General features: G+C 42.4%; 1 protein-coding gene across 1 annotated transcript; it reads left to right on the top strand.

Annotated features, from left to right (window-relative positions):
• The first annotated feature begins 13,004 nt into the window (after positions 1-13,004).
• Positions 13,005-24,709, top strand: FAM110D (family with sequence similarity 110 member D). The gene is made up of 2 exons (XM_089478959.1): positions 13,005-13,038; positions 21,789-24,709. The coding sequence occupies exon 2, from the start codon at positions 22,128-22,130 to the stop codon at positions 23,190-23,192; it is 1,065 nt and encodes a 354-aa protein (XP_089335085.1). The 5' UTR covers positions 13,005-13,038; positions 21,789-22,127; the 3' UTR covers positions 23,193-24,709.
• Positions 24,710-27,435: the final 2,726 nt, after the last annotated feature.

Raw genomic sequence — 27,435 nt, 5'->3', positions numbered from 1 at the left:
TACAGCTCACAAAATCCTCCCGCTAGTGGCTCTGATGAGATCTCTAAGGAGACAGACAGCACTTCTAGAGGCTTCCAGCTCTCGAAACTCAGCCTCAAACTGCAGTCTTCTTTCGTAATATCTTCATTTCAACATCCTGAGCTTGCAAGATAGTTTATTCTGAAGAATCCTCACTATGGTCCTGTGGAAGCAACTGCCTACTTTATTCCATTCCCTTGACAACATTTTGCCTCTTCTTTACCTAACAAAGGATGCACTGAGCCAGACCTGGCCAGCAGATTTAACCAGTGACCTGAAGTCTCTCTGGCCTGTTAATCCCTCTCTCTCTTCAACATTGGTTTTAAAACAATACCTCTAGCTTCAGTCTCAAATCCCTTTCCAATATTTGTTTCTCTTCCCCATTCTAGAAACTAATGGCATGACTTCTGGGAGTCTGTAGCCCTGTAGACTTTAAAGTCTTTAGACTTTAATACTGAAGTCATATCTTGCTCCCCCAGCTTGGCTTTACAGGCTATCTGATCACGTTCTTAAAAAAATAACTGCAGGATAATACTTCAAACCAAGGAAAAACAGGATCGAGCTCTTAACAGTTTAAATGCTCTTGTGGGTTTTCTAAAAAATGCTTTAACTATATTGTGCAGGTGAATCTCAGATAACAATAATAGTAATAATAATAATGACAACAATTTATTTCTTATCCATGGGGTTATTCACACTGTGAAAATAATTCCAGGATAAATCTGGCTTGAATATCCATTGTTCACATGCATCTCGAATGCATCCGATTAGGTTTTTGGGAAGGGCTGCCCAAAAGTCCACTTAATCCAGGATAATCAATATCGGGTTTCCCCCATGTGTTTTTAAAAAGATCCACATTGTCGGTAGTGTGAATAATCGATGTGAATAGACCCAGGATAAAATGCAGCATGCTTTGAACATGTTCCAAATGCATTCACATTGTTGCCTCCATCTTTATTCAAATGCTTGCATGTGTGCGCAACCAAACTCGCAAAAATGTGTATTAAATAAATAATAAAACTTTTATTTATATACCGCCCTTCCATTGATCAGGGCGGTAAACAACATAATACAAATAATACATACAGTAAAACATTTTAAAAACAATCATAAAACCCCCGGTCAGCTCTCCAAATTGCCATCAGCAAGAGAGAGAGGCCATCGGGGAATGCAGTTCGAAATAGGAGGGTCTTTAACTCCCTCCTAAACTGAGCCAGGGAGGTGGCCGAGCGGAGCTCTGTGGGCAGCGTGTTCCAAAGGGTCGGGGCAACGATGGAATACGTCCTCCTCGATGTCGAGGAGAGTTTAGCCCCAGGTACCCTAAGTAATTGCTGCCCAGAAGTTCTGAGGGTGCGGGGCGATTGATGCGGTTCCATAGTGTGAATAACAAGCCCAGAATGCAAGAGTCGGATGATTCGCATCGTTGTGCTAAAAATGTCTGTCTCCTCATGGATCAAGGCAGGGAACAACAACAGACCAACAAATACACAACATCAGTTAAAAACACATCACTTTAAAAGAACAAACAAGACACATACATAAAACAACCCACATTTTAAATTCATTGTTTAAAATTTATAATTGAAAAGTCATAGGCCTGCTGGAAGAAACTAATCTTTATGGCTGTTTTAAATTCATACAGCATATATCAGCTGTCAAATTTAAACCTGAAAGAACCTAAAAGAAATGCCAATTCCTCTACTCTCTCCATCTCTGCATCGTTTGTGGCCTTTCTGAAAGCCTGGGCCAAAGAACAGCCGCACTCTTTGGCTCTGTTTTCCTTTGCTTCATTCTTTACATCCTTGGTTACATGCCCCTATGTTTTACTCTCAACTTAGCCAAAGGTTATATCAACATCCATAATTTTGGCCCCAAAACCTGCTCTCAACTTACACATGAGGTCAGCCTATACACAAGTATATGATACTCTCCAACCATACATAAGGAGGAGGAGAGATGATGAATGATACGTTCATAATCTGAAGGTGTGTAAGTCTTGTGGGAAACAGCAGCAGTACGCAGTTGTTGCCACATGAGGGAGGATTTCCCTCAAATTTGCTTTTAAATTCTCCAGGCTTAACATCTTTGCATGCAATACAGGCTGAGTTGCCCTTATGCAAAATGCTTAGGACTAGAAGTGCTTTGGATTCTGGAATATTTGCATAGAAATCAGGAGATATCTTGGAGAGGTGACCCAATTCTAAACATGAACCTCATTTATGTTTTGTAGCCAGTGTGGTATAGTGGTTGGAATGTTGGACTGTGACTCTGGAGAACAGAGTTCAAATCCTGGCTTGATCATGTAAACCCACTGGGTGACTTTGGGCAAGTCACACTATCGGAGGGAGGCAATGGCAAAATCCCTCTGAGGAAACTTGCCAAGAAAACCCTGGGATAGGTTCACCTTGGGGTTGCTGTAAATCAGAAACGACTCGAAGGTGCACAACAACATCATCAATACACCTTAAAGTCTGAAGGTAATTTTATACACAATACTTTTAATAGTTTTATGCATGAAAAAAGTTTGTGTACGTTGAACCGTCAGGAAGCAAATGTATCACTATCTCGGCTACTCATGTGGATGACTTTGGAGTATTTTGGATTTCACAATTCCCAATGAGGAAGGCTCAGTCTGTCTGTAGATATGTGACAAGCTTTTAAACTAATGTCATAATGGGAGGGGGGTATTTATATACTAAGTAAACTATAGTTTACATTCTTCGATAATATAGAGACCCTAAATAACGAACTTTTAAAAACTGTTAAAATAATACCCAGTTTTAGCAGAACTTTTATATTTGATGTGGTTTATGACACACTCTCTCAGCCTCAGAGGAAGGCAATGGCAAACCATATATATATTTGCTACTGCTATTGTTATAAACCACCTCTGAATAAATCTTGCCAAGAAAACCCCATGATAGGTTTGCCTTAGGGTCTCTTTAAGTAGGAAACAACTTGAAGGCACACAACAACAAAAACTGGATATAGAACATTCCTGGTCAGTTACATTTAGATTAAAAGACTTCTGAAGTAACTTTTCCCAACCCAGTGTCCATGGGAAATGTGCAGTGGATTCTGAGAGCTGAAATTCAGCACCTCTGAAGGAACCACATTGTGGAAGACTGTTTTAGGTGATCTGTCCTTTGGGATATAAACAAACGGATCGGTGGTCATCCCATCACTGAGTATGAAGTTTTCACCCCATCGTTGTCTATACTTTTCAACTGTCCCAAATTGGCAGGGACACTCTTGATCCATCCTCTATTATCCCACTTTCTCCTCTGATTTTAAAATGTCCCAGTTTCTGCTCATGGTTTTAGTAAAAACTTGAAAGGAGCTACCAAAGTGTTGGCCTTCTTTTGGAGATAGGGCTCAACACCTTGGATTCAGCACCTTTAAATTTCAAACTAGGAGCTGAAGTGGATTTCCCTCTCTATCAGCCACTGTTGATCCTGGGGTAACTTTACACAAGTGTGAGAACAGGCCATGAGATGAGCCCAGATGGACCACTGGTTTGGTTTTGTCTCTCTCTTTGGTGGGAAAAAGTGGCTCGGAAGGAAAAGGAGGAAATGGGACGGTGCCGGTTGACAGCCCACTTACGGGTACCGTTTTTGAAAAATCCACTAGGGAAAAAGTAGATAGTGATGCCATTCGTCTCCAACACTGTCCACAGACACAAAAGCCGGAAGACAAGTTCCCTGGTTTACACTTACTAGGCTCAAAGAAGATTGGCCCTGTGCCTTCTGGCACAAGTTGGTCCCAAAATTCCAAGTCCAGCTTTATCAGTTGGGCTACATATACTCTCTTGTTCCAGGAACAGAGCTTGGAAAAGTTGTGGAGTCAAAGGCTTTCATGGCTGGCATCCATAGGTTATGGTTTTTTTGTGTGTGTTTTTGGGGGGCTATGTGGCCATGTTCTAGAAGAGTTTCTTTCTGACGTTTCGCCAGCATCTGTGGCTGGCATCTTCAGAGAAAAGCTATTTTTAGGAATTAACATACAGGTTCATGTCATGATAACAAATACAGAATCAGTTAACCAGGGAAAGGAAGCCCATAGCTTATTTGGGGTTGTAATGCAAGCATTGGCCATTTTGGCTGGAGGATTGGAACATCTGTAGGATTGCCATATTCCAGTCCCACAAATCTGGGTTTGATATTCACAAATATGCAAAACATGTGCATTGTGCATTTGCACCACATATTACACAAATTATTAAAATTATAGATGTTGTTCTGATTTGTATCATGATTATGCAGTTTTAGCACACTAGTTGTTGCATCCCCCTCCCTCCCTTTCAGCATTGGTATTATTTTTACAAGTCTGTTTTGGGGAAACCAGTATAGAGTAATTTCTAAAGTGCTGCAGTTTTTGAATTCCTGCTTGGTCATGGAATTTACCTTGTGACTTTGGGCCATCATTACCTCTAAGCAAATTTATTTTCAGAATTGATGGTAGGATTAATAGGCTGAGAGAAGATTCGAACCCACGTCACCAGAGTCCTAATCCAATACCCAAACCATTATACCATGATACTTTTTTGCTAGTGCAAAGGCCGTTACAGAATGGATTGTGTTATACTAGGGTGTAGTACAAAGGTAGTGTCCTTCCTTATCTTTTCCTTTTTTCATGTCTTGCTGCCCTACCTTGGAAATCAGACCACACAGCCATGGATCACCAAAGCAGTGCTAAAGCGTTAATGCAGACATTGTGTGATAAAGATTAGTACAAAACTGGTATGCTTCTGTTATTTCATGATTGTGGCAGGACAGCAGGCACATGTGATAATGTCCTATGAAAGGTAGGTTGGTATATCATTATCACCATCTGTAATTGTTTATTAGTTTGTGTTAAATTCCAGAAGAGTTGTACAGAATTTCCTATCCCCATAGGAGCCTGTTAGATTGACTCTGGCCTCTAGCGCAAGCCCTGTTTGCTCTTCATTTCGGGAAACTCATCCACTCAGATATGCCTGTTACTCACTTCTGCCTTTGTGAGCATTCGCTATGCTGAAAACAAAACAGTATCAGCATTGGGGATTGAGTGATTCACACTGAAGCCGGCAGCAGAGTCAGGATATTTTAAATTTTTGTTCATTCTTCCCTTTCCAACACAGAGCATCTCATTTCCCAAAAGCCAGGCCTGCCAAACTTGTTTGCTTCACTCTCCAGAATGCCTCATTTCCCTCTCTGTGACTTTCTTCCTCCAGGGTTGTTGTTTTTTCTCCAATGGCCCCCGCAGTGAGGAAATAGCCCTTGGAAGAAAATTTAGGTGTGAAAATGTTTACTGGAAATTACAGTCTTGTGCCTAGTTCATTCTTGCCAGAACCTAGAAAACCCACTTTTTAGGACAGCAACTTCTAGAATCTCCCACGCAGCACAATGGTTGTGGCGGTAATGGTTTAACTTTATTAATATTGTTACCTGCCGACCATCTTATGGAGACCTTATGAATGAGAGACCTCCAAGTCACCGTGTCATCAGCATCCCTGCTCAGGTATTGCATACTCAGGTTTCCTTGGCAGAGAGATTCTGTCATCCAAAAAAAGGAACTTCCCCAGGCTCCAGTAAGGTGCTCTCTAGGAGCATTTGCAAATCTGTTTGCACCGTTCCTAATAATGTGGAATATAACTCGTCTTATTTCCCATCCAGCATGCCTATGCGAAGCTGGCTGGACAATTCTGGAAGCAGGGACATAGCCAAGGGGGGGGGGGGGTCTTGGGGTCCGGACCCCCCCCCCCTTCCATTAGAAAAATGAATGATGTGTGCTGCTGCACCGCCGCACCCAAGCCCCATTATAATGGTGGCACTTAGTCTGGACCCCCCCTTCCTAAAATCCTAGCTACGTCCCTGCTGGAAGTTATAATCCCCAAAAAGTAGTGTTGCAAAACTTTGCCTAGTAGCCATTTGTGCAGGTCTTTCAAGGCTTGGGAGTGTGATTTACAACCACATTCTCATAACTTGCTACGTGAGTTCCTATTTCTACAAGAGGGTTGGTGGTGAGGCCCAGAATAGTTTTCCCCCACTGGATCAAGACTTTGGCTATCCCATAGGAGGCTAATAATATGAGTAGCTGTTGATCTCTCCTCTAACGCTTCCCACAGATTTGCCTGGGCATCCTTCCGGATGGCTGTCATTATTTTCCCTTCCCTTTGGCCTTGTTATCTGGAGAGCTGAAGATGAGCTGACATCTGCGTCTGTCACTCCTGGTGCATTTGCAACGGTTTCTTTGTACCGACCAAGACCTCCCACACTGGCTGTCCTGCTATTCTTTCAGATGGGTTTTGGGGGATCTTCCACTCTGGAGATAAAATGAAGAGGGAGTTGGGATGCTAATCCGTGTTATACATCTTTGGCTGCAAGACGCCAGTCTCTTCACACTTACTAATCCCATGAAAAAAAATTATTATTATTATTTTGCTGAACATCATTCATCTTTCTGCATTTAGCTAAAGGTTGGCTCCTTAACTGGGAACACAGAATTTGGGGAATAGAGGTCCCAGAATCTTCCACATCCATTGGCCATGCTGAGTGGCGGATTGTGGTCCAAAAGGGTAAATTTTCCAGGTTCTGCTCCTGAACCCCAGATTTTGTAACTTTCTAAGCCACATTTCTGATGTCTCAATTTTTAGCACACAGATTTTAATTATTTTTATTGTTTATTATATTTCTATCCTAAATTTCTCCCCAAACAACCAATTCCCCACCCCCTGCCCCCCCCCTGAAAAAAACCAGAGAATGTTATAATAGTGAAACACAATTTAATAACCTAGATTAATTGTATTTGGATTAGGAGCAATTGAAAAGCATCTTAAAAAATACAGAGCTTAAAAAGTACAAAGTTTCAGCAGCCAGCCATTGCCCAAATTTTGCTTGAATAAAAAGATCTTTGCCTACTAGTGGAAAGACAAAGGGGGGGGGGGGGGGATTAGTCCCTCAGAAGACAGTTCGGATCAGACACCAAAAAGGCCCCCCAAATTCCAGCTACTGTATATATTTACCAAAATTACATAATTCCAGCATTTATTTTGGACTTGAATTCCTCTTCCAGCTGAATAATTTTCAAGAGTAGCTGTCAGAATTTTGGACTTCCATAGCACTGCAACTACTTTTGCACTTTGAATTCAGTTTGTAGAAATTGACATAAACCAAAGAAAAAGGGGAAAAGGAGGAGGCGGAAGGAGAAACTGGAATATTTTTAAGTCAGCTGGAAAAAAATGTGATGACAGAGAATTAATTGAGATCATCCTTGACAAATTGGGACAGTTGGAGGGTATGTAAGACTGGAGAGGTGTGGGTTCAGATCCATGCCTTGACTGAGGGTCCTTGCAACAATCGTTATTTCATAGCCCAACCTTACCTTACAAGATTGTTGTGAAGATAATAATGGGGAGGAGGACCATATCCTTTAACAATCTGGAGAAAATGGAAGATTTGTTGTTGCTGTATGTCATCAACTCATTTCCGACTTATGGCAACCCTGAAATGACCCTATCATGGGTTTTCCTTGGCAAGAATTTTTCAAAGGAGGTTTGTCATTGCCTTCCCCTGAGGCTGAGAAAGTGTGACTTGCCTAAGGTTTTATGGCTGAGCTGGGAATTGAACCCTGCTCTCCAGAGACATAGTTCAACACTCAAACCACTATGTCACTCTGCCTCTCAAAGTACAACTGTAATAATAATAATGTAAAATGGCCATTGTGGAGTGATTATGGAGAAACTGATTTGCAACAACTGTTGTGTTCTTTCCTAAACCTGCCTTGCTCGTTTGCATCCCCATCCCAGGCTAGCAAGCCCTTTCCATTGTATGAACAGTGTTGTTGCATGTGGGTGGCAATGGGGGATGGAGGAGCATCCTTTCCATTCCCCTAAAAAAAGAAGCCATATATTGAAGAGTTCAAAGATCAGTCACAAAAATAACCTTTGGCACTGCGGCAGAGGTTCTGCCGTGGCTTCCTGCAATTTAAATCTCCCCAGGAAAGAAAACATACAACCAAAACTTCCTCTCTTGACTGGGAAGGAGAGAAGCAGTTTCCAGCTGTTTAACCCTCTTAGTGCTTGGCCATAATTCCATCCTTGCATTTTTGGACAAGAAGACTAACAGACCTACTACTTGAGAAACTCATATCACAGTTCTTTGAAGCTTTATATCGAGTGCCACAATTGCACCTTTCTGTATCCCATTATATTCCGCTCCCACATCCACAACAATGGAATTGCTGGAATACCTGTGTGGCATTAATTTGGTAATCCACCAAGGCGTCTGACAAATGGACTGAAAGCTGCAAAAACTCATGCAAAAATAAATACGTTAATTGCAGAAGTGCTGCTAGATTCTTCCCTATCCCACCCCATTTTTTAAAAAACATTTTTTCCTGTGGTCATTATTTTTGTGCTCTTTATGTTCAGCATTAAGCCTGCCTTTGCATTTTCATCGTTGACCTTTCTAAGTAATTGTTTCACATCTGTGATGTTTTCTGCTAGTAGTACAGTGTCGTCCGCATATCTGACTGTTGATGTTCCTTCCTCCTGTCTTCACTCCTGTTTTTTTTTGCGTCTTCTTATGATATGCTCGTCTTCTGATATTTTCTGCATGAGGGACGTAGCCCAGGGGGGGTTTCTTGGGTCCAGACCCCCCCCCTTCCATTAGAAAAATGAATGGTGCGTGCTGCTGCACCGCCATGCCCAAGCCCCATTATAATGGTGGCACTTAGTCTGGACCCCCCCCCTCCTAAAATCCTGGCTACGTCCCTGTCTGCATGCAATTGAACAAATAGGGTGATAGTATGTACAGAGATCTTGTAGCACCTTTGAGACTAAATGAAATAAAGAAGCTGGCAGTGTGAGCTTTCATAGACTTCAGTCTGCTTCCTTAAATGTGAGACATTGAGCCTTCTTGGTCAGAGACTTGTGGTGCCACAATAAACTACAGTTCCCAGGATTCCCTAGCATTGAACCAGGGCAGTTAAAGCGGTCTCAAACTGGATTATATTTCTGCAGTGTGTTTTGGACCTCAGTTTAACTGGCTTGCTTTAGTTACAGATCCACCTACGAAATAGTACTCTGATTACAGCATTTTTTAGGTTGATCTGAAACCTTACATGGTGGAAATCTGCAGCTACTTTTACAATCTGTTCAGGGGTGTGCCTTGTTTCTAGTTTGAAATGAAAACCGTTTTATGTTTCGATGGCTTGTTCTCTTTGTCTCCCTACACTAAATTAAAAACTGAATTACATCAAAAGAAGAAGAAGAAGAAGAAGAAGAAGAAGAAGGAAGGAAAGAAAGAAAGAAAGAAAGAAAGAAAGAAAGAAAGAAAGAAAGAAAGAGTAATCCACTTGTGGAAATGACAGTTTGGAGCATGTGCAGACAAGGGATGTTACCACACGTAAGTCCTATGTGCTTCAATCCCAAACATGGTTAAAGTGGTGGCATCCCAGAAAAGCCAGCCTATTTGCTATTGGTTATCACACAGAGAGTACAACAAGGGGTTAAAAGCACATTAAAGTGGGCCCAATGTGGATTCGGCTATCAAAAGGAGACAAACAAATAAGCCTGCCTGATTCCATGCCCTCCTTTTCCAAGGCATGACCTCCCTCTGTCCAGGAGGACTTCCAAAATGACCTCTCTCTCCCTTTGCAAAGTCCAAAACAACACACACACACACAGAAGGGAAGAGCCTGAACTACAACTCTCCGAATGGCAAGTTTTGTGGCTCAGGAATCTGGGTGCTGTAATTCAAGGAGGAAAAATTTCCAAATTTCTCTGCAAATCAAATTGGTACAAGCAGCTGAAGAAGTGACCATGACTTATAGACAGCCCATCTCCCAAGCCTGCTTTAGGAAACACAGACATAGGCCCCATACAGACAGGCCAAAATAAAGCTGCTTCGGGTCACTTTGGAGGTATGTTGTTTCAATGATGCATGCATCCTAAGAGTCCGGAAGCTGCACCAAAGCCACGTCCCAGTCCTAAGAACTGGAGCACAGCTTTGGCACAGCTTCCAGACTCTTAAGATGCGTGCATCATTGAAACAGCACACCTCCAAAGTGACCCGAAACAGCTTTATTTTGGATTGTCTGTATGGGGCCATTGACAGAGTGACCTTTGCAAAATCCAGGCTTTCCAACTCAATTGGGGAGAAACCCACTCCCCTCCGATCACAGGAGCGCCATCATTATCCTAAATAATGGAGACAGCACTCCTGACATTACCACCTTCAGGTTCAAAACTTGGACAAACAGGGGAAATGTAGACATTCCTTCTTGCTGAGTCACCCCAAAACCTAAAGACACAGCAAAGATGAGTCTGCCTTGCCTGGCTTCATCCTATGGAATCCTGGGATTTGTAGTTTGGCAGAGAAGCTAAAAGGACCTCGTAAAACTATCTCTGTATTATTTAAATTGATGGACAGAAGCTCTAAAGTCCTCTAAATAAGAAGTTGCTTAGCCTTCTAGGGTTTCAAACAGGTATTTGCAAGCCTGAGCTGGAGATGCTGGAGATTAAACATGATAGTATAAGTCACTGAAACAGAGGTCATGGTACTTCTCTCAGTCCCTCGGAGTGTAGTGGAGTCTCCTTCCCTGGAGGTCTTTAAACAGAGGCTGGATGGCCATCTGTTGGGGATGCTTTGATTGAGAGTTCCTGCATGGCAGAACAGGGTTGGACTGGATGGCCCTTGTGGTCTCTTCCAACTCTATGATTCTAGACTTGGAGATATCTGAGCTCGACTCGTGGATTAAATATAACAAAGAGCTGTATCCAACAATTAAAGACTAGGTTCAACTTTATTCCTAGCTAGATTCACATGGCTATATCTTAGAAATAGGGTGAGAGTATGCAACCTTGGCTGACCAACTGGGAACTATTCTGTTTCACCGAATGCTGATACTTCTGACTTGTTTTCCATGGGGCCCTTTCTGTACCAATTTCTGTCGGCACTCACCACATGAGTTTGGTGTTAAGTGCTGAGTGACAAAGCCTATACTGATGTGTTCCAAGCACTTCACCTAAATCACTGTATACTGCCCGGATTCCTACTGATTGGTTGGCCTATAAATAGATCATTATTTATTATTATTATTATTATTATTATTATTATTATTATTATTAGGATTCCACACACACACACACACACACACACAAACACACACTCCAGCATAAAAACCCACTGGGTGACCTTAGTCAAGTCATACACTCTCAGCCTCGGAGGATGACAATGGCAAATCCCCTCTGAAGGAACTTGCCAAGAAAACCCCTATGATAGAATCACCATAAGTCAAAAATGACTTGGAGCTTGGAGGCACACAACAACAAACATAATGAAATACCTTGGCAATGAGCTCCAAGTCTAAACCCAAAATTCACTTATTTTTCCTAGGACTTTATCACACGGGGAAAATTGGAAGGTTAACCAAAGGTTAATCCAGGGTCATCCAAAGTATTTCACATAATTTTGCAAAAGATTTTCAAATGACGTTGCACACAAATGGAAAGCATTCCAAATGTAATCATGAGACATCCCAGGAATAGTGAAATTGGGAAAAAATATTAAATTTATAAATCCTTTTCCACTGTTAATTCAGAGTCTATTCACATTTGCATTAGTATGAAATGTATCTCCAATTCAGCTATGGGATTACTGTCAGCCATGGGATCCTGTCAATCCCTGCGCATGCGCAAATACATTAATTCAAATCAAGAAGCTGATGGCTACATACTCATGTGATGAGTTCACTCGCATTTGCACTGCTTTCTCTTTTGGATGGACGCTGTGTTCGTCTGCGCATGTGATAAGCTACTATGTAATTTCTTGCATTTTCAGATAGCGCCCACCCCATTTCTTCTTCTTTTGGGGCAGTGATACAGTACCTTCATAGAATCATAGCATCCTAGAATCGTAGAATCGTAGAGTTGGAAGAGACTGCAAGGGCCATCCAGTCCAACCTCATTCTGCCATGCAGGAAATCTCAATCAAAGCATCCTCGACAGATGGCCATCCAGCCTCTGCTTAAAGACCTCCAAGGAAGGAGACTCCACTACACTCCGAGGGAGTTTGTTCCACTGTCGAACAGCCATTACTGTCAGGAAGTTCCTCCTAATGTTGAGGTGGAATCTCTTTTCCTGCAGTTTGCATCCATTGCTCTGGGTCCTAGTCTCTGGAGCAGCAGAAAGCAAGCTTGCTCCCTTCTCAATATGACATCCCTTCAAATATTTAAACAGGGCTATCATATCACCTCTTAACTTTCTTTTCTCCAGGCTAAACATCCCCAGCTCACCCAGTCATTCCTATAGGGCATGATTTCTAGACCCTTCACCATTTTAGTCGCCTTCCTTTGGACACGCTCCAGTTTCTCAATGTCCTTTTTGAATTGTGGTGCCCAGAACTGGACACAGTATTCCACGTGAGGCCTGTGTGAAAAAGTCCATAGACACCTTATTATGCACATAGCCTGAAGGTAATTTTAAACAATATTTTAAAATAATTTTGAAACAACATTGCTGCACATTGCAACATCAGAAGGCAAAGGCATCACGATCTCAACCACCCATGAAAAAAGTGTTGCTTTTTTGGAATATTTTGGATAATGGAATTCCAGATAAGGGGGACCTAACACATGTACTGGAAGTTTGACCCCAGTCACACACACAGAAAACCCACTTTGTGGTCTGTGTTGCAATAATGGAGCTCAAAAGAACATGGAAGCAAAGAGTTAAAGTGGGGAAACCATGGAGAAGAGTTTTGTTTTTGTATTTTGGAGGGGAGCTGGTCAAATGCCAAACACACAGAAGGTCTTAAGGCTGGCAGCAGAGAGGGCAGCCTGGATGAGAAGGGGTTAAGGGAGGCGAGGGAGCAGGAGTGTGTCTTCCTGCCTTGACAGCCTGCATATATATTTGCCAGACCTCTGCAGGAGGTGCTGAGTTCACTTTGCGTTTGTCTGAGAGCCTTTTTTCGGATCTGGAGAAGTTGCTGGTGGGGCTTGAACGTACAATTGTGTTGTCCCACTTTTGTCCAGAGTTGGAAGGTGAGTGCTTTTGGGAGAGGGGGGCTATTGTGGCATCACTTTTCGGACAATCATGCTTGCCTTGAGTCTGATGCATCTGGGGTGTACCAGGTTAGGAAACACTGCTTTTAGAGACAGCTTACCATCTACTCCCCTCACATCCCTCTCTATCCAAATTGAAGGGATGGTGGAAATTTTCTGCTAATTCGGGAGCATTTTTGTCAGTGTGTGCTCATGTGATGCTTTGTGAATTTGGATGAGCTACACATTTTCCAGCTCTTAACTATTTTGTGGTACAGGTTGAGTCTCCCTTATTTAAAATGCTTAGGACCAGAAGTGTTTTGGATTTTGTAATTGCGGGGGGTGGGGTGGGGGGTGGGGGTGGAATATGCATATACATATCTAGGACATCTAGGAGATGGACAAGACTAAACATGAAATTCATTGATATATACACCTTTCAACTTGAAGATAATTTTATATGCAATATTTTAAAGAATTTCTTGCATGAAACAAAATTTGTGTACACTGAACCATCAGAGAACAAAGGTGTCGATAGCTCAGCCATCTATGTGGATAATTTTGGACTTCCGGATAACTCAACCTGTACCGCAACGTGATCTTCCTCAACTTGACCCCTTCTAAAAGAATCTGAGGAAGTAGACTGAAGTCTACGAAAGCCCATGCTACCAACTTCTGTCTTTCAGTAAGATCTCTCTACGTAATGACCCCTTCCAGAAGTGTTGGACTCTGGTTCCCATTATCCCCTAGCCAGGTTGGCAGTGGTGATGGGAGCTGTGGTCCAACATATCTTGGAATAGGGAGGCTATAATAAAGACTAATACCTGTTACAGACTGCCAAAATAAAGCTGCTTCGGGTCTCTTTGGAGGTATGCTGTTTAAATGATGCATGCATCCTAAGAATCCAGAAGCTGCACCAAAGCTGCACTCCAGTGCTTAGGAATGGAGTGTGGCTTTGGCATGACCTCCGGACTCTTAGGACCCATGCATCATTTAAACAGCATACCTCCAAAGAGACCTGAAGCAGCTTTATTTTGGCAGTCTGTAACAGGCCTAAGAGACCTATTGTGGCATCAGCTTTTAGGGACTGGATCCCACTTCATGTAACATGAGGCTTTAATTTTACACACATAGCAGAAGAGGACTTGAACTCATCCAAATTTCTCTACCAGTCTGTATTATAGGTTCTGTATGGTGTCATGCGATATCAAAACCCCATATATTAACCCCGGCTTGGCTTTGCTGCCCTTCTAGAATCCAACGCTACAGACCGTCCCCTGAGCTGCCCTGTATTTGCAGCCTGCAAACTGGGATGTGGCTTTGGGAAGTCTCCTCCGGCTAGTGGGATGTCTGGCTTCTGCACGTAGGTCTCCCATTTGGTCACAGCTGCCCTGTAGTTAAGTTCCCTCTTTGGAGGGTGTGACCCAGGCAGGAGGGTGATGGCTTGCTCCAGGCGGGCTTATTTATAGCTGTGGATTCAAGAGGCAAAAGTTCAACAGTAATTGGTGGCTTGTTCAGTATCCTGCAGGATCTTTTCCATAAGGATAGCTGTCTGGTCCTTGTGAGGACCAGGCCATGTCTCTCTTTCGAAAGTCATTTCCACACATTGATGTGGCAGAAAGATTTCATTCTGAGACATCACTGGGTGCTGGTTTGTTTGTTTGTTTTAATTTTTGGACTACATTTCCCAGCCATTGGCCACCCTTGCTGGTGAATACTGGAAACTGTGGCCCAAATAAGTACAATTTTCCAAGCTGTGGTTCAAAATGGACCACTCAACATGCAGCAGATGGGAGCTGCAGCAACTCAGGCCTCTCTGAAGAGCCATATTTGAGATCTGTGGCTCTCAAATTCTGATCCTCCACCAGCTGTTTTTTGGACTTCAGCTCTCAGAAGCCCCAACCAGCTTGGCCAATGGCCAAGGATGCTGAGAACGGAAATCCAAAACATATGGGAAACCGAAAGAGCAGGAACCACTGTCTTAACATGTGTTCACCTGGTTCATACACTGTACTTTTAAATGTATGCTTTTTATAATTCTCAAGGTGTCTTCCTATGAACATATGAAGCCAGATTTGGGGACAGGGTTGAACCCAAATGCCATCTGATGGGCACCCTTACTTGTTAGGGGCTCCTGGCAAGATTGCTTCATGGCTACAGTGGCAATTGCCCAGGCACTGCTAGATGGTTATGTCCACTCACTCTTGATTTCCCAGAATGCCCCAGTGTGGCACTAGATCATGGTCATCATGGGAAACTGAATGCAACTATCCCAAGTTTGGGCAAGTTCCTTTTTTGGAGTACAATTCTCAGAAGCTCCTAGGCAGCACAACTTGTCCAAGCTTTCACATCACACCTGGTGCAGTGGGCAAGAAAAAGATATATATTATACATATATTTATGGTGCAGTTCAGGGCTGATATCACCAAAAATACATATTAATGGAGAAGTTCAGGGCTGTCATCATATATATATATATGGGGAATATATATAAAAGGGAAAGTTTAGTGCTGACATTATTGCTATGGTCCAGCATAGCCATCTACATATGAATTGGCCAGAAAGGTTAATTTTGGACTACAAAGCACAGAAACCCCAGCTGCCTTGATTGTGCAGGCTGGAAGATACAGTCAAAAAATTCTTTGCCAGGATATCGAATTTGGGTAGGGAAGATGGTTGTGATTTGCTTCAGGAGGGAAACAGACATAGGATTTAATGGATAGAGAGAGGGATTTATTCAGTTAGATCTATATTGTGGGCAACTGAGCCCCTTTAAGTCTGTGTGCATGAAAGAGCTAACTAGGGATTAGTTGAAGTGAGAAATGTGCTTCTTTACCTTGCTTTATGGATTTACGTAATTCACACCACTTGGCTTCAACCAGAGAACTGGATGCAATCTGTAACTGGAGATCTGCACATGTTGAAGCTTGCAGTCCAACCTACCAAAGAAGAAAAATGCATCCAACAACATGTCCATCTTTGAAAAACATGCAGAGAAGACTGCAAACGTTTATAAAGTTTACACAAATATGCTACAGTAAATGAGTGCATATGTGGAAAAAAGCACATACATGCACACATGTCTAGCTAATACATACATCAACATGGATGCAAACTTCACCAGAATTGTCTGTTGGGGGGGGGGGGGCATACAAAACCAGGACAGAATTAGTCGGGATATGGAAGTCAAACAATTCCTCACCAGCATTTCACAGAGGAAAACTGGGACACATGGAAACATGAGAATGTGATCAAGATGGGAAAAGCTATTAATGAGGAAGAACAGACAAGCTAGGAAAGACTGTAGCAGTTTGCTTTTGCCTGAGCCTACTGGGAAGGGCAGGACTCTGCCACCCACCTCTCCTCTCCTCTCCACCCTACTTTTACATTTGAACTTAGGACTTTATCACACCAATCTACTGTTTCACCACAATCATGCTAGTTTAAGAATGGAATAAGACCATTTTGGCATAATTTCTTATCACATTTTCCCCATGATAGCACTGTGGCAATCCATGATCACATCATCTTTTTTCTGTACTGCCAGATGCCACTTTCTGAATGAATGAATTTATTATGGCACATGGCCAGCACCAAAATATAGCAAAAATACAAAACACGTAATATCAGGTATACTGCCATAGCACAAATATATCAACATTCTACTCCAAACGAAGATGTGTATTTTCTATATATCCAAGTAGAAGGGGAGAATGCCCACAGTCCCATCCTCCATAGCATCACAAAATTCACACATTGTTATAAGACATTGGCACAGTCAACAATCGGATACCGCATCCTCATTCCACAAAACCTTTTCAAGATTTAGGAAAAGAAGAAAAAAAAATAAAACATTGACATAGTTATACAGTTATCAACACACTTTTTCAATGCCATATCTGTGACATTTTATATAAAATGGTATAAAGATAAAATATGTAAAAACAGCAAGATGATGGCTTGTTATGGCCAAACTCTAAAGCATTCTTACTTCATCTGTATTAAAAGGTTTTTACAGCAGATAATTGCAGCTGCAAAGAACTTGGCAACTTTTATAGTTACCAGTTCCTTGCGGTCCGAAAGAAGATAATGTACATAAAATTGCCACTTTCTAGAAGGAAAGGGGGGGGACACTTGATCACAATTGCCAACTGCCTCTTGAAGCTGGCTGCTATGTTAACATGCACACAGCAGCCGGCTTCTGGAAGGTGTTGGCATCCACGATTGCTGCAAGCGGGGAAGTGACCTATCACAGGACTGGGAGCCTATTGACAGGTTTTGCCCATCAATGAAAAGAAACAAATGGAAAGCGAGGCAGCAGTAGGATGGACACGTCGTGTGATAAAGACCAGCCAAAGACACTTTTATCTTGTTTAAATCCCACTTTTCCAGCATGAAAAAGTCCATAGTTAGCAACAACTGAAGTAAGCTGGTGACAAAGATGAAAGTGGGAGGAGGAGAGAAAAACTGGGACATTTTAAAAGCAGCTGAAAAAGTGGAAAGATGGAGGATCAATTGGGATTATCCCTGTCAAACTGGGACAGTTGGAGGGCATGTTCAGTGTGTATGAACTTTCAAGATCTGCACATTCATTGAAGCTAAAATATGCAAATACAGTGGACCCTTGTTATACGCTGGGGTTTGGTTCCAAGATCCCCCGTGTATAACAAAATCCGTGTATGCTCAAGTCCCATTAAATATAATGACATAGCAAAATGGTGTCCCTAATAAAAAATGTAAAATCAAGGTAAATTTATACTTTTTTGGAACATTTTCAAACCGTGTATGCTTGAATCCGTGTATAAAAAATCAGTGTATAAGAAGGGCCAACTGTACTGGTAGTCAGTTTTCCCAGTCATCCTTCATCTTTTGAAAAGAGAGAAGGCCCAAGAAAAAATAATGAGGTGTATGAAAGGTTTTAACTCATACATGGGGATTGGGATCTTTCCTAGGACCTATCATTTTTCTTCGCTTTAAAAGCCTCATTTAACTAAAATTATAATCTTTTTATCTTTTGTTAACACAAACTCTTTGCAGACAGTAAGCAAAACACAATTTAAGGAAGAAAGGGAGAGGCAGTTGCTGGGCAGCAGACAGTTCAGGAAATGGCTGCTCGGTTTCCTAAAAGAGACATAGCAATAGGGACAGTGTGCGGTTTCCTCTCCTCTTGGTGACAGGGCCAGTATTTTGTGGGAAGGCAGACAAACAGAACTGGGCAAGGAGAACTGAAAGGTTATCCACACAATGGGTATTTCAAGTTGCTAAACAGTTTCTCAATGTTGTGCACATCACTACTTGAAACCAAAGGTGGCCATCTGCCCTACTTTCCAGAGGATAGTCCTCTGTTTGATGGGCTGTTCAGTTCAAGAGTTTAAGATAAGAAACCGTAACAAAGAAGAGAACCTTGAGGTCACCCATCAATAGCACCCAAAAAATCAACTCATTTGAGATGTAGTGCAGGAGCGAGTGCTAAGGATACCCTGGACGGCCAAAAAGACAAACAAGTGGGTCCTGGAGCCGATCAAGCCTGAAATCAAGCTAAATTCCATATCATTGAGAATTCCATATCATTGAGTCATGGCAGTTGAAATGGTATCAAACTGCATTATTTCTGCAGTGCAGATACAATCCAAGTTGTAATATTTGTTTTAATAGGAACTCATTTTTCAAAAGATGTTTTGGAAAGAACTTTTAAAAATGATTCATATGGATTAGCCAAGAAACACTAGTTGCATTTCCCAGAGACAAGTGGTTCTGGGTTAGAGCTCAGAAGTTATTATTCTCCGCTAAACTCTGACTGAAAGTTCTTGAAATCCAACTGCTGTTTCTTTGCTAATCCATATGGATTTTATAAGTTCTTTTAAAAAATCACTACTGGCCATCCTGCCTCCAAGCCATGCTGCCTGGGGTTAAAAAGAATCAACTTTTCTCAGCTTTGCTTTAAATTTTAGTGTGCCTTCAAGTCACTTGTGGTGACCTTAAGGCAAACCTATCACAGGGGTTTCTGGGGTTGAGAGTGTGTGACTCCACTTAGTATGTGCCAAATGTTTGGTGTGAATCTTATTTTAGTGCTCTGCTGGCTTCTGACCATCCTCCCAGTGCGATTAAGTGACCATTTGTGTCTTTTCTCCTACTGTAAGAAGTAGCCAGCTGTGTTTTCTTTGAAGGGAAAGGAAGGGGGCGAGGGAACTGTTTCCCACCTCTGTGTTGGACTCAAGTGCCTTTTCACACAGTCGGTCATTGTCTGACCCACTATTCTGCCCATTCCCACCCATGCTTTAGTTTAGGACATGTCCCTTCTCCTCCTTACTGAAAAGAAGATCAATTGCTTGTGGCGAGAGTAAAGTGGGGGGGAAATTACAAGATGGTTTATTGCTGGGACTGATTCCCACCGATTCCCACCGTAGGGAATTATTAACTAGGCAAAACTAAGGGGAACTCTCACTGGTTACAAGGTTGGTTGGTTTGGTATGGAGTTTTGTTTTTTGCTTGTATAGACACACCAAAATGAATGAAGGGAAATGGTCTGGGAAAGAACAGGAAAAAGCTGAAGAGAAGAGGTCCTTGTGGCTCAAGTTTCATGACCCTAACAGAAAAATCAAGACTAATCCAAACAAATATGAGGCCATGTGTACCATTTCAAGATCTCTACCATCCAGCACCAGATTTACACACCAGCTAAGCAAGCTACATGTTAGGGCCAAGGGAAATACAGTTTTTACACGATGGGTATAATAATACTTTCTCGAATGCAATACTGTGGAGCTGCTAAAAAATGAGATACATTCGGCCAGCCATATCCACGAATTCTTTATTCACAGTCTTTATCCATGGCTTGAAAACATTTTCTCTGAGGTGTCACCTGGTGTGATCCGCATCTCCTGCACCCACCTACTGACTCCCCTGGTTCAGGCTTTATTGCACTGTTTACTGCAAAATGCTGCAGCGCCAGCAACCCAAAAGTCTGTGTTTTTTAGGCCCTTCCTCGCCATCCTCCTTAAAAAAAAAAAAGCCCATCCAGGCACAGAGCAAAGAAGGAAAAGAGACTGGGTGTGCAAAAACTTTGCAAAAAGCCTCTTTGTTAGAGGGTCTTTGTTAACTGACGTATTCCTGTATTTTGCTGTGAAGGCGATGATTCAAAATCAGGTTGCTGATGCATCTTATCACATTACTGTTCCATTTACTCATCATCTATCCGAGATTAAGTAGCGTAAGTAGTCTTGCCTTCATTGGGAGTGGGATATGTGCAGTGAAACCAGCTTAAATCCTCTATCTCCGGCTCTCTGCATGGAGCGTTGCACACAGAGCCAAAGTTACCCATTTGGTTCCAGGTAGCCCACTTCATTCACTATGCTGACTAGGCCCCTGACTAGCAGCCCTGGGAGATCGGGAATCCCAGTCACCTCCAAAGTTTGCCAAATGAAGGTTGGATTTGCCCAGACGTGCCTCTCCATGTCTGCTGGTGACCTATTGTTTTTCTTCCCTGCCCTTCCCCTGGATCCGAACCAGATTTCCTCAGGCTCCACTGCCTGGCTCTGAGCTGAAAAAGCTGACATTTCTGATCACAAATACTCCCAAGTTCTTGGCTTTCTTTTAACAAAAAGAAGCCAACAATGTAATCCAGCCCAGGATGCAAGTCTTTTAGAAGCTGAGATTTATTCTGAGCTTCATGGAAGGGAAAGGGACCCCATATGACACCTGCTGTGACTTTTCCAACCTCTTGTCATCTCCTTCCTCCTCACCCAGGCTTGGCTTCCTTAGTGTGGTTCTGTTGCTTCCCTCTTACAACTGACCGCCTGCGGTGGATGCAGAGGAGGAGTGTTTTGCTGGTGGAGTTGGCTTTGTTCTAGGGATGGCTGGGCCCATAAAGATAAGGATAGCGGCTCCTATTTTTTCCTGCCTTGCTTCCTTTTCAAATGTAGGCCCACACAAAATAATTGAGTCCATTTGATAACGTGCCCAGAAGTGTTTCCTAATCCTGGTTTGACCATTCCCACTGTCTGGAGTCTATTTCAGTCCCCGATTGCATCCTGGAGTAGTAGGTACTGTATATTAACATCATTTCCCTTTTTTTAAAAATTAATTTTTATTAACAGTTATATCTTAAAACCATCAAAAACAAACATGCACACAGAATAAAACAACAACAAAAGCAATAACAATAAAAGGAAACAATGACAACAATAACAGAAAAACAAGAATAAAAAGGCTTCCTAATCTCTACTCTTGGATACATTTGTCCTTAATTTATACTTCATATCTTTACTCTCACTGTATGTGCTCTATTTTATAAACCTTGATATCTTATTCTTACATTTGAAGCATTTCAGATATTGCCGTAGGTCTCCAATTCAACCTCAGATAGGCTAACGTTACTTGCCACTCTGTCTTAAATCTATCCATTGGCCCATTTTAAATCAAATGTGATACTTTGTCATATATTAACCTAGTTTTCAAATGTCAAGTCTTTCAACAAGGAAGTACAAAAGTTAAAACGCTCCTACTGTTTTTAAATAAAAAGTTTAAAGAATTTTTTTTAATGTCAGTTCTGTGGAATTCTGGGGGATGTAGTTTGGTGAGGCTGAAAGCTGAGAGTTCTCCTTGCCTCTCTCTAAACTGCAGATCCCAGGATTCCCTATACTATACAACTGATGTTGTCTATATTGCCATGTTTCAGGATTCATTTGCTGTGACAGATACCATTCTGGGTTTATATTTGATCATTAATCAATTACTGTTTCTGTTTCTAGAGTTGGGGTTTCATCACCCAAGCTATTTTCCATTTAACGGAATAGGATGTTTTTGCTCATCCAAGCACTTGTGGCTGTATTTCGATGACACAAAGTGGAGAACCGTTTTCCAGACCTGCCAAAGTTATTCTGCTGTGAATTCCAAACAGCAAGCCAGAACCCTGAATGATAAAACCATAGAAGGTCTACCCAATGCCTCATTAAGGACAAACCTCTGACCTGCTCTGGACTACTAGTGATCCTTTTGACTTCACATGATCTCCCCATTGGATGCAACTGTCCTTCCTAAAGCACTTTTAGTTCTGAAAATTGCACAATATCTCACAAGGCGGATATAAAATGCGACCTCTCCATCCAGAAGATGGACTTTCCCCTCTTGGGCTACTGAATCAAAGGCCAGACCACCTGCGTAAGCAGCTGGAGGGGAGCAGTGGGGTTCGGACCCCAAGTGCTGTCGAAAGATTGGAGGCTGACAAAGTCAAATACGTCAAATCTCAGCAAGTGATCAACAGTCGGCAAGAGCCAGTGTTGCTCTGTTATAGCTCCCAGTCTTTGCCTTGCTGCAGAAGACCCCTCGTCCTCCACCAGCATGGAGGTGAGTTTTCCCAGAACTTAGCTGTTGGTCAAGATGGCCCTGGACCCAAGAAACTGCCACCTCCTCCTTCTTCTCCTCAGTCACCCATAGCACGGAGAGGAGGTGGGAGGCGAATGCTGAGGCCGGACTCGCTTGTCATCTACCGGCAGAAACGGGACTGCTTGGCTATCAACAAGGAGAACACCAAGGGCTATGGCCTAGTGAGACGGCTGTTTCAGAGTCCCCTGAGGGATGGACATAGCAGCCACTTGTCCTCAAGAAGCGTACTGGGTGACGGTCACCTGCAAGCAACACAAGAGGAGACCATGGTTTGGGTGACGACAGAAAGGGAGGAAGCAAAAACGGTGCATTCAGTAGGCATGCTAACCAGTTCCACGGGTTATCCTTTGGAAAATAGGGATCAACCTCAGGCCAGCCCTCAACTGGATGTGAACCCTATCCCTCTTTCTGTGAGCCCTGGCTCGACAAACTCCAAGACAAAGCTTGGTCCGAGTTCTTCTCTTCCTCTCTCAGAGAAAGAGCGCTTCTTTAACTATTGCGGCTTGGACCGGAACTTGGTGGATGTGTTGGGAGCTGAGCGGTTCAAACCAGGCAGCTGGGAGGCAGGTTCTTCCTGCGTGCTCTTGGGGAGTCAGGGTTCGGCCAGTTCTGTGCATGGTGGCAGTCCTTCCCACAATGAAGAGGAAGAACCTGCCGAAGAGATGAGCGAGAAGCTGCCTGCCTCTGTGTCTGTTGTTGAGAGAAATGCCCGGGTCATTAAATGGTTGTACAGCTGCCAGCAGGCCCAGACTAAGGAGTCCACAGTGTGAGCCAAGACCTGGCATCAAAGGCAGCTCTGATCCTTAAACTTGCATGGACCAGGTTCACCTACATGGGACCCCAGATATCAGTTGAGGGTAATGGCAATGCTGAGAGCCAGTGCAGTGTTGTAGTTTGAGTGTTGAACTATGATTCTGGAGCCATGGTTAGATTCTCAGCTTGGCCATGAAACACACTGAGTGGCCCTGGGCAAGTCATATACTCTCAGCCTCAGGAGAAGGCAATGGCAAACCTTCCCTGAACAAATCTTGCAAAAAAAAAAAAAAAAAGCCATAATAGAATAAGTCGGGAATGACTTGCAGGCACACAACAACAGCAACAACAATCGCAATGCTACCATTTTGGTGAGATGAACAGATAGAGACATGATGCCTGAAGCCAAGTGTCCCTGTCAGTGTGGCGGGTAAATGGATCATCTCTGTAGGAGGGAATTGGTCCCCAACAGTTCTGTGTTGACTTCATATTGGTAATAAATTGCAGAATTGTAGAGTATATGGGAATATACGTATCCGGATCAACTAAGGCTTAAATTGTGAAGGCAGCTTGGTGTTTGTGACAAGGGATTTCATTTCTAAATCCCTGGCTCCCAGAATAATTATTCATCAGTCCATAAGGAATTTACTACATATTGTAGGCCACATAATAGTCAGGGTGTCTTTCTCTTCTGCACTTACTGAGAGACAATGTGGCGATTGTGTTGGACTTGCACCAGGAAAACTTGGTTTCAATCCCCACTTAGCTCTCTGGGGGATGTTGGGCCTTTTACACACATTTTGCCTAGCTGGCTTCACTGGGTTGCAACTTATGAAAATACAACCAGACCATCCCCATAACCTCCCACCCTCCATTTCCTGGAGGAAGGATATGATACAACTGTGAGGATGAGATCATTATTAGCATTACAAATAAGTTCTGAGGCATAGACTCTCTGTAGAACCGAGAACATATCCATGTTGGTCCAGAAAATCAGCATGCAAAAGGATCTTGTAGAACCTTTGAGACTAACTGAGTGGAAAATGTCATTGCATAAGCTTTTGAAGTCTTAATCTCCTTCTTTAGATGCATGGAGTGAAGGGGTGCTCAGGAAGGACCTTTATAATCAAACTGTATCAATAGCCATAGAAATGCAAAACTTGAGGGTGTGGTGATGGGGTGACAAGTTTGGTTTTAACTATGATCTCCAAAGATAAATGCAAGACGAAAGATGTTGCCTAAGGCCAGGGTGACCACATGAATTTTGGGATGTAGTGTGTACAGGCTAGGAACAAGAAAGGAGATATGATAAACTAGCAAAGAGCGCCCAATGTTATAATATGTGTAGTGCTCCAGGAAGCCATTATTTCTGGTCATCTCACTGTTGATGGACTGGAGTATGTGGATATATTCTAATTTAGCTGTTTCTCTTTTCCATCTTTTAGTTTTTTTGTTCAAGGACCACTGTGCTAAGGTCATACAGTCTGATTATAAAGATCTTTCCTGGGCACAAATATACTCCACACATCTGAGGTAGTAGACTATGGCTGAATCTGCACTGCAGAAATAATCCAGTTTGAAACAGCTTTAATTGCCATTGCTCAATGCTATGGAATTCTGGAGTTTGTACTTTTGTGTAACATTTAGCCTTCTCTGTCAGAGCGCTCTGGTGACACAACAAGCTTCAAATCCTAGAATTCCATAGTATTTAGCCTTGGCAATTAAAGCAGTATCAAACTGGATTATTTCTACACTGAGGATTCAGCCCAAGTCTAGAAAAGCTTATGCTAAAATGTGAAATCAAAGGCTTTCACAGCCAGGATCCATAGTTTTTTGTGTTTTTTTTTCCACCAGGCTATGTGGCCATGTTCTGGAAGAGTTTATTCCTGACATTTCACTGCAGCATCTCTGAAGATGCCAGGCATAGATGCTGGCAAAACATCAGGAATAAACTCTTCCATAACACATAGCTTGAAAAACCCACAAAAGGGTATGCTAAAATGTTTTGCATCCAGTTAGATGCGACAACGTCTTTCTCTCAGTTAGTCTCAAAACTGCTAGTGTTTACCCCAGAAGGGAATGATGATCAGCTGGTTGCTGGGAGGTGTTGGTGGGTATCCTGAAAGTATCTATATTCCAGTTTTCTCTTTGATACTTGACTGATGGGTGTCAATCCCACTGTAGATGGATCCAAGTTTGTTCCATCTTTTCTGTACATGGGTCTGAGCATGTGGAAGTTTGCAAAAACCGGTTTGAAGTGCTGCCAGAAGATTGTGTTTGCATGTATTGTTCATAATAAAAAGAAGGAGGAGGAATTGCAATGCTCAAATTTTGGACTGCTCTGGGATAGTGAGGATTTTCTGGGATCCCTCCACCTTCGCAGGTACATCTGGTGGGAACACAAGCTGGATATAAAACCTGCCTAATTCTCCCAAGTACTGATGCGTAAGTAGAAAAGATTTCTGATTCCTAATTGTTTAAAAAGAGCAGCAACAAGATAATTTCCCTTTCCCTGCCTTAAATTCAGAGTTCAAAAATAACATACTACATGTAATAGCATTATCAGTGATGTGTTATTTCTTTGGGTAACAAGGGCATTAAAAAAAGACCTATAATGTCATTACTTTGTGTGTGGGGGTGTGTGTACTCAATACAGGAGACCCTGTGTATACATGGATTCTGCATTTAAACATCCATGGCTTGAAAATATTCAGGAGGTAAAATAAATTCCCAAAAGCAAACCTTCTTTTATATAAGGGACACCATTTTACTACACCATTCTATAATGGGACTTGAGCATCCATGGATTTTGGGATCCATTGTGGGGCCCTAGAACCAAACTCCAGCAGAGCTCACTGTACTTGTGAAACATTTTAGGTAGCCAGGGGCTGGGTTGGCCAGATTTCTATTTTTAAACTGTATTTTTATAAACATGAAAATGAAAATAACCAAAAAGTTTAACCTTATGCTAGAAGACTGGTGCGCAAGAAGTAGCACTTCACTTTGATAACAAGCAACTGGTAGCAAATTTCTTTTTTAAAAACCCCCCACACTTTCTAAATTATATTGTTGCAGAAAACTGGGAGTAACCTGGAGCAGTGTTTTTGTGTGTGGAAGGTTTGTGGTTGGCTGCTGATAGTCTAAGCAAATTCCTGGGAACAGATTTTTTTAATGGTAAGTGCATATACATACCTTTTGCACCAGGCTCTGGCTGATGACGTATCTCTGGTTTGTAGGAGAAAATAAAGCATATCAAGGCCCAGTCTGTTCATGGTATGGTATATATAGGAGCTGGGAAATCTCAGACACCACATTGGCTTCAGTTTCTGAAATGCACCTTTGAATGCTATATCAAACTCTCACTGGATATGTAATATTATTCAGTCATCAGCCTGCAACATGCTAACTGACCTAGTTATACGCATTGTGGGAAGACACAGTGGAGTTGCATGTACATGCAATAAGCTAAAGATCAGGACTAAGTAATGTTGCATGTCAAACTAGGGGTAGCAGGTAGAACATGCAAGAAAGATGAAAAAAGCAAAATGGTCCATCCTTTCCCATTCTCAAACTGCACATACACTGTCATCTTGTGGTAGCTCTAAGGAATGCAGGATAACCATCTGATGCCAAGACGAAACCTGCTTTCTCCTTAAGCAAACAACCCCAAGATTTGATTCCCCACTCGGTCATGAAAATGCACTGGTGACCTGAGCCAAGTCACACTCTCTCAGCCTCAGAGGAAGGCAATGGCAAACCATCTCTGAACAAATCTTGCCAAGAAAACCCTGCCTTATGTTCACCATAAATCAGAAATGACTTGAAGGCACACAACAACAACAAAGCAACACCTATAGAGTGAGCAGCAACCTTCTACCCTCCAGATGCTTTTTACTACATCTCCCATCCAGCATAGTCAAAATGGCCAGTGGTTAGGATTACAGACACTGAAGTGAAAATCGAGCTATTTATCTTTGCTATAGAGGGACAAGCGGCAATCTGTTCTAGTCCACCTTCCCATTAATACCAGTCAAAAGCAAGTGAACAAACAAAAAGCGCAACTCTGATGACTGAAGAAATGTGTTTGAAAACATGTGAACATTCTACATTGCAGAAGCCAAAAGTATTTGCTAAATAGTGTTTCCAGTGTTCAGCCTAAGTACATGTCCTCTACTATGAGTCGCAAAAGCAGAATGAAGTTATGAAGAAGAGGCAAAATTGTAGGATTCTAAAATACACAAAAGGCACCAGATTCCCGTC

This window comes from Sceloporus occidentalis, unplaced genomic scaffold, assembly GCF_023333645.1.
Source record: "Sceloporus occidentalis isolate IW3139 unplaced genomic scaffold, rSceOcc1.0.p SCAF_13, whole genome shotgun sequence".
Taxonomy (NCBI): Eukaryota; Metazoa; Chordata; class Lepidosauria; order Squamata; family Phrynosomatidae; genus Sceloporus; species Sceloporus occidentalis.
Note: the sequence above shows the minus strand (reverse complement) of the source record. Positions and strands in the feature narration are given on the sequence as shown.

Excerpts from the sequence above, each read along its gene's own strand:
- FAM110D (XM_089478959.1), top strand. The coding sequence starts at position 22,128 with ATGCGACCTCTCCATCCAGAAGATGGACTTTCCCCTCTTGGGCTACTG.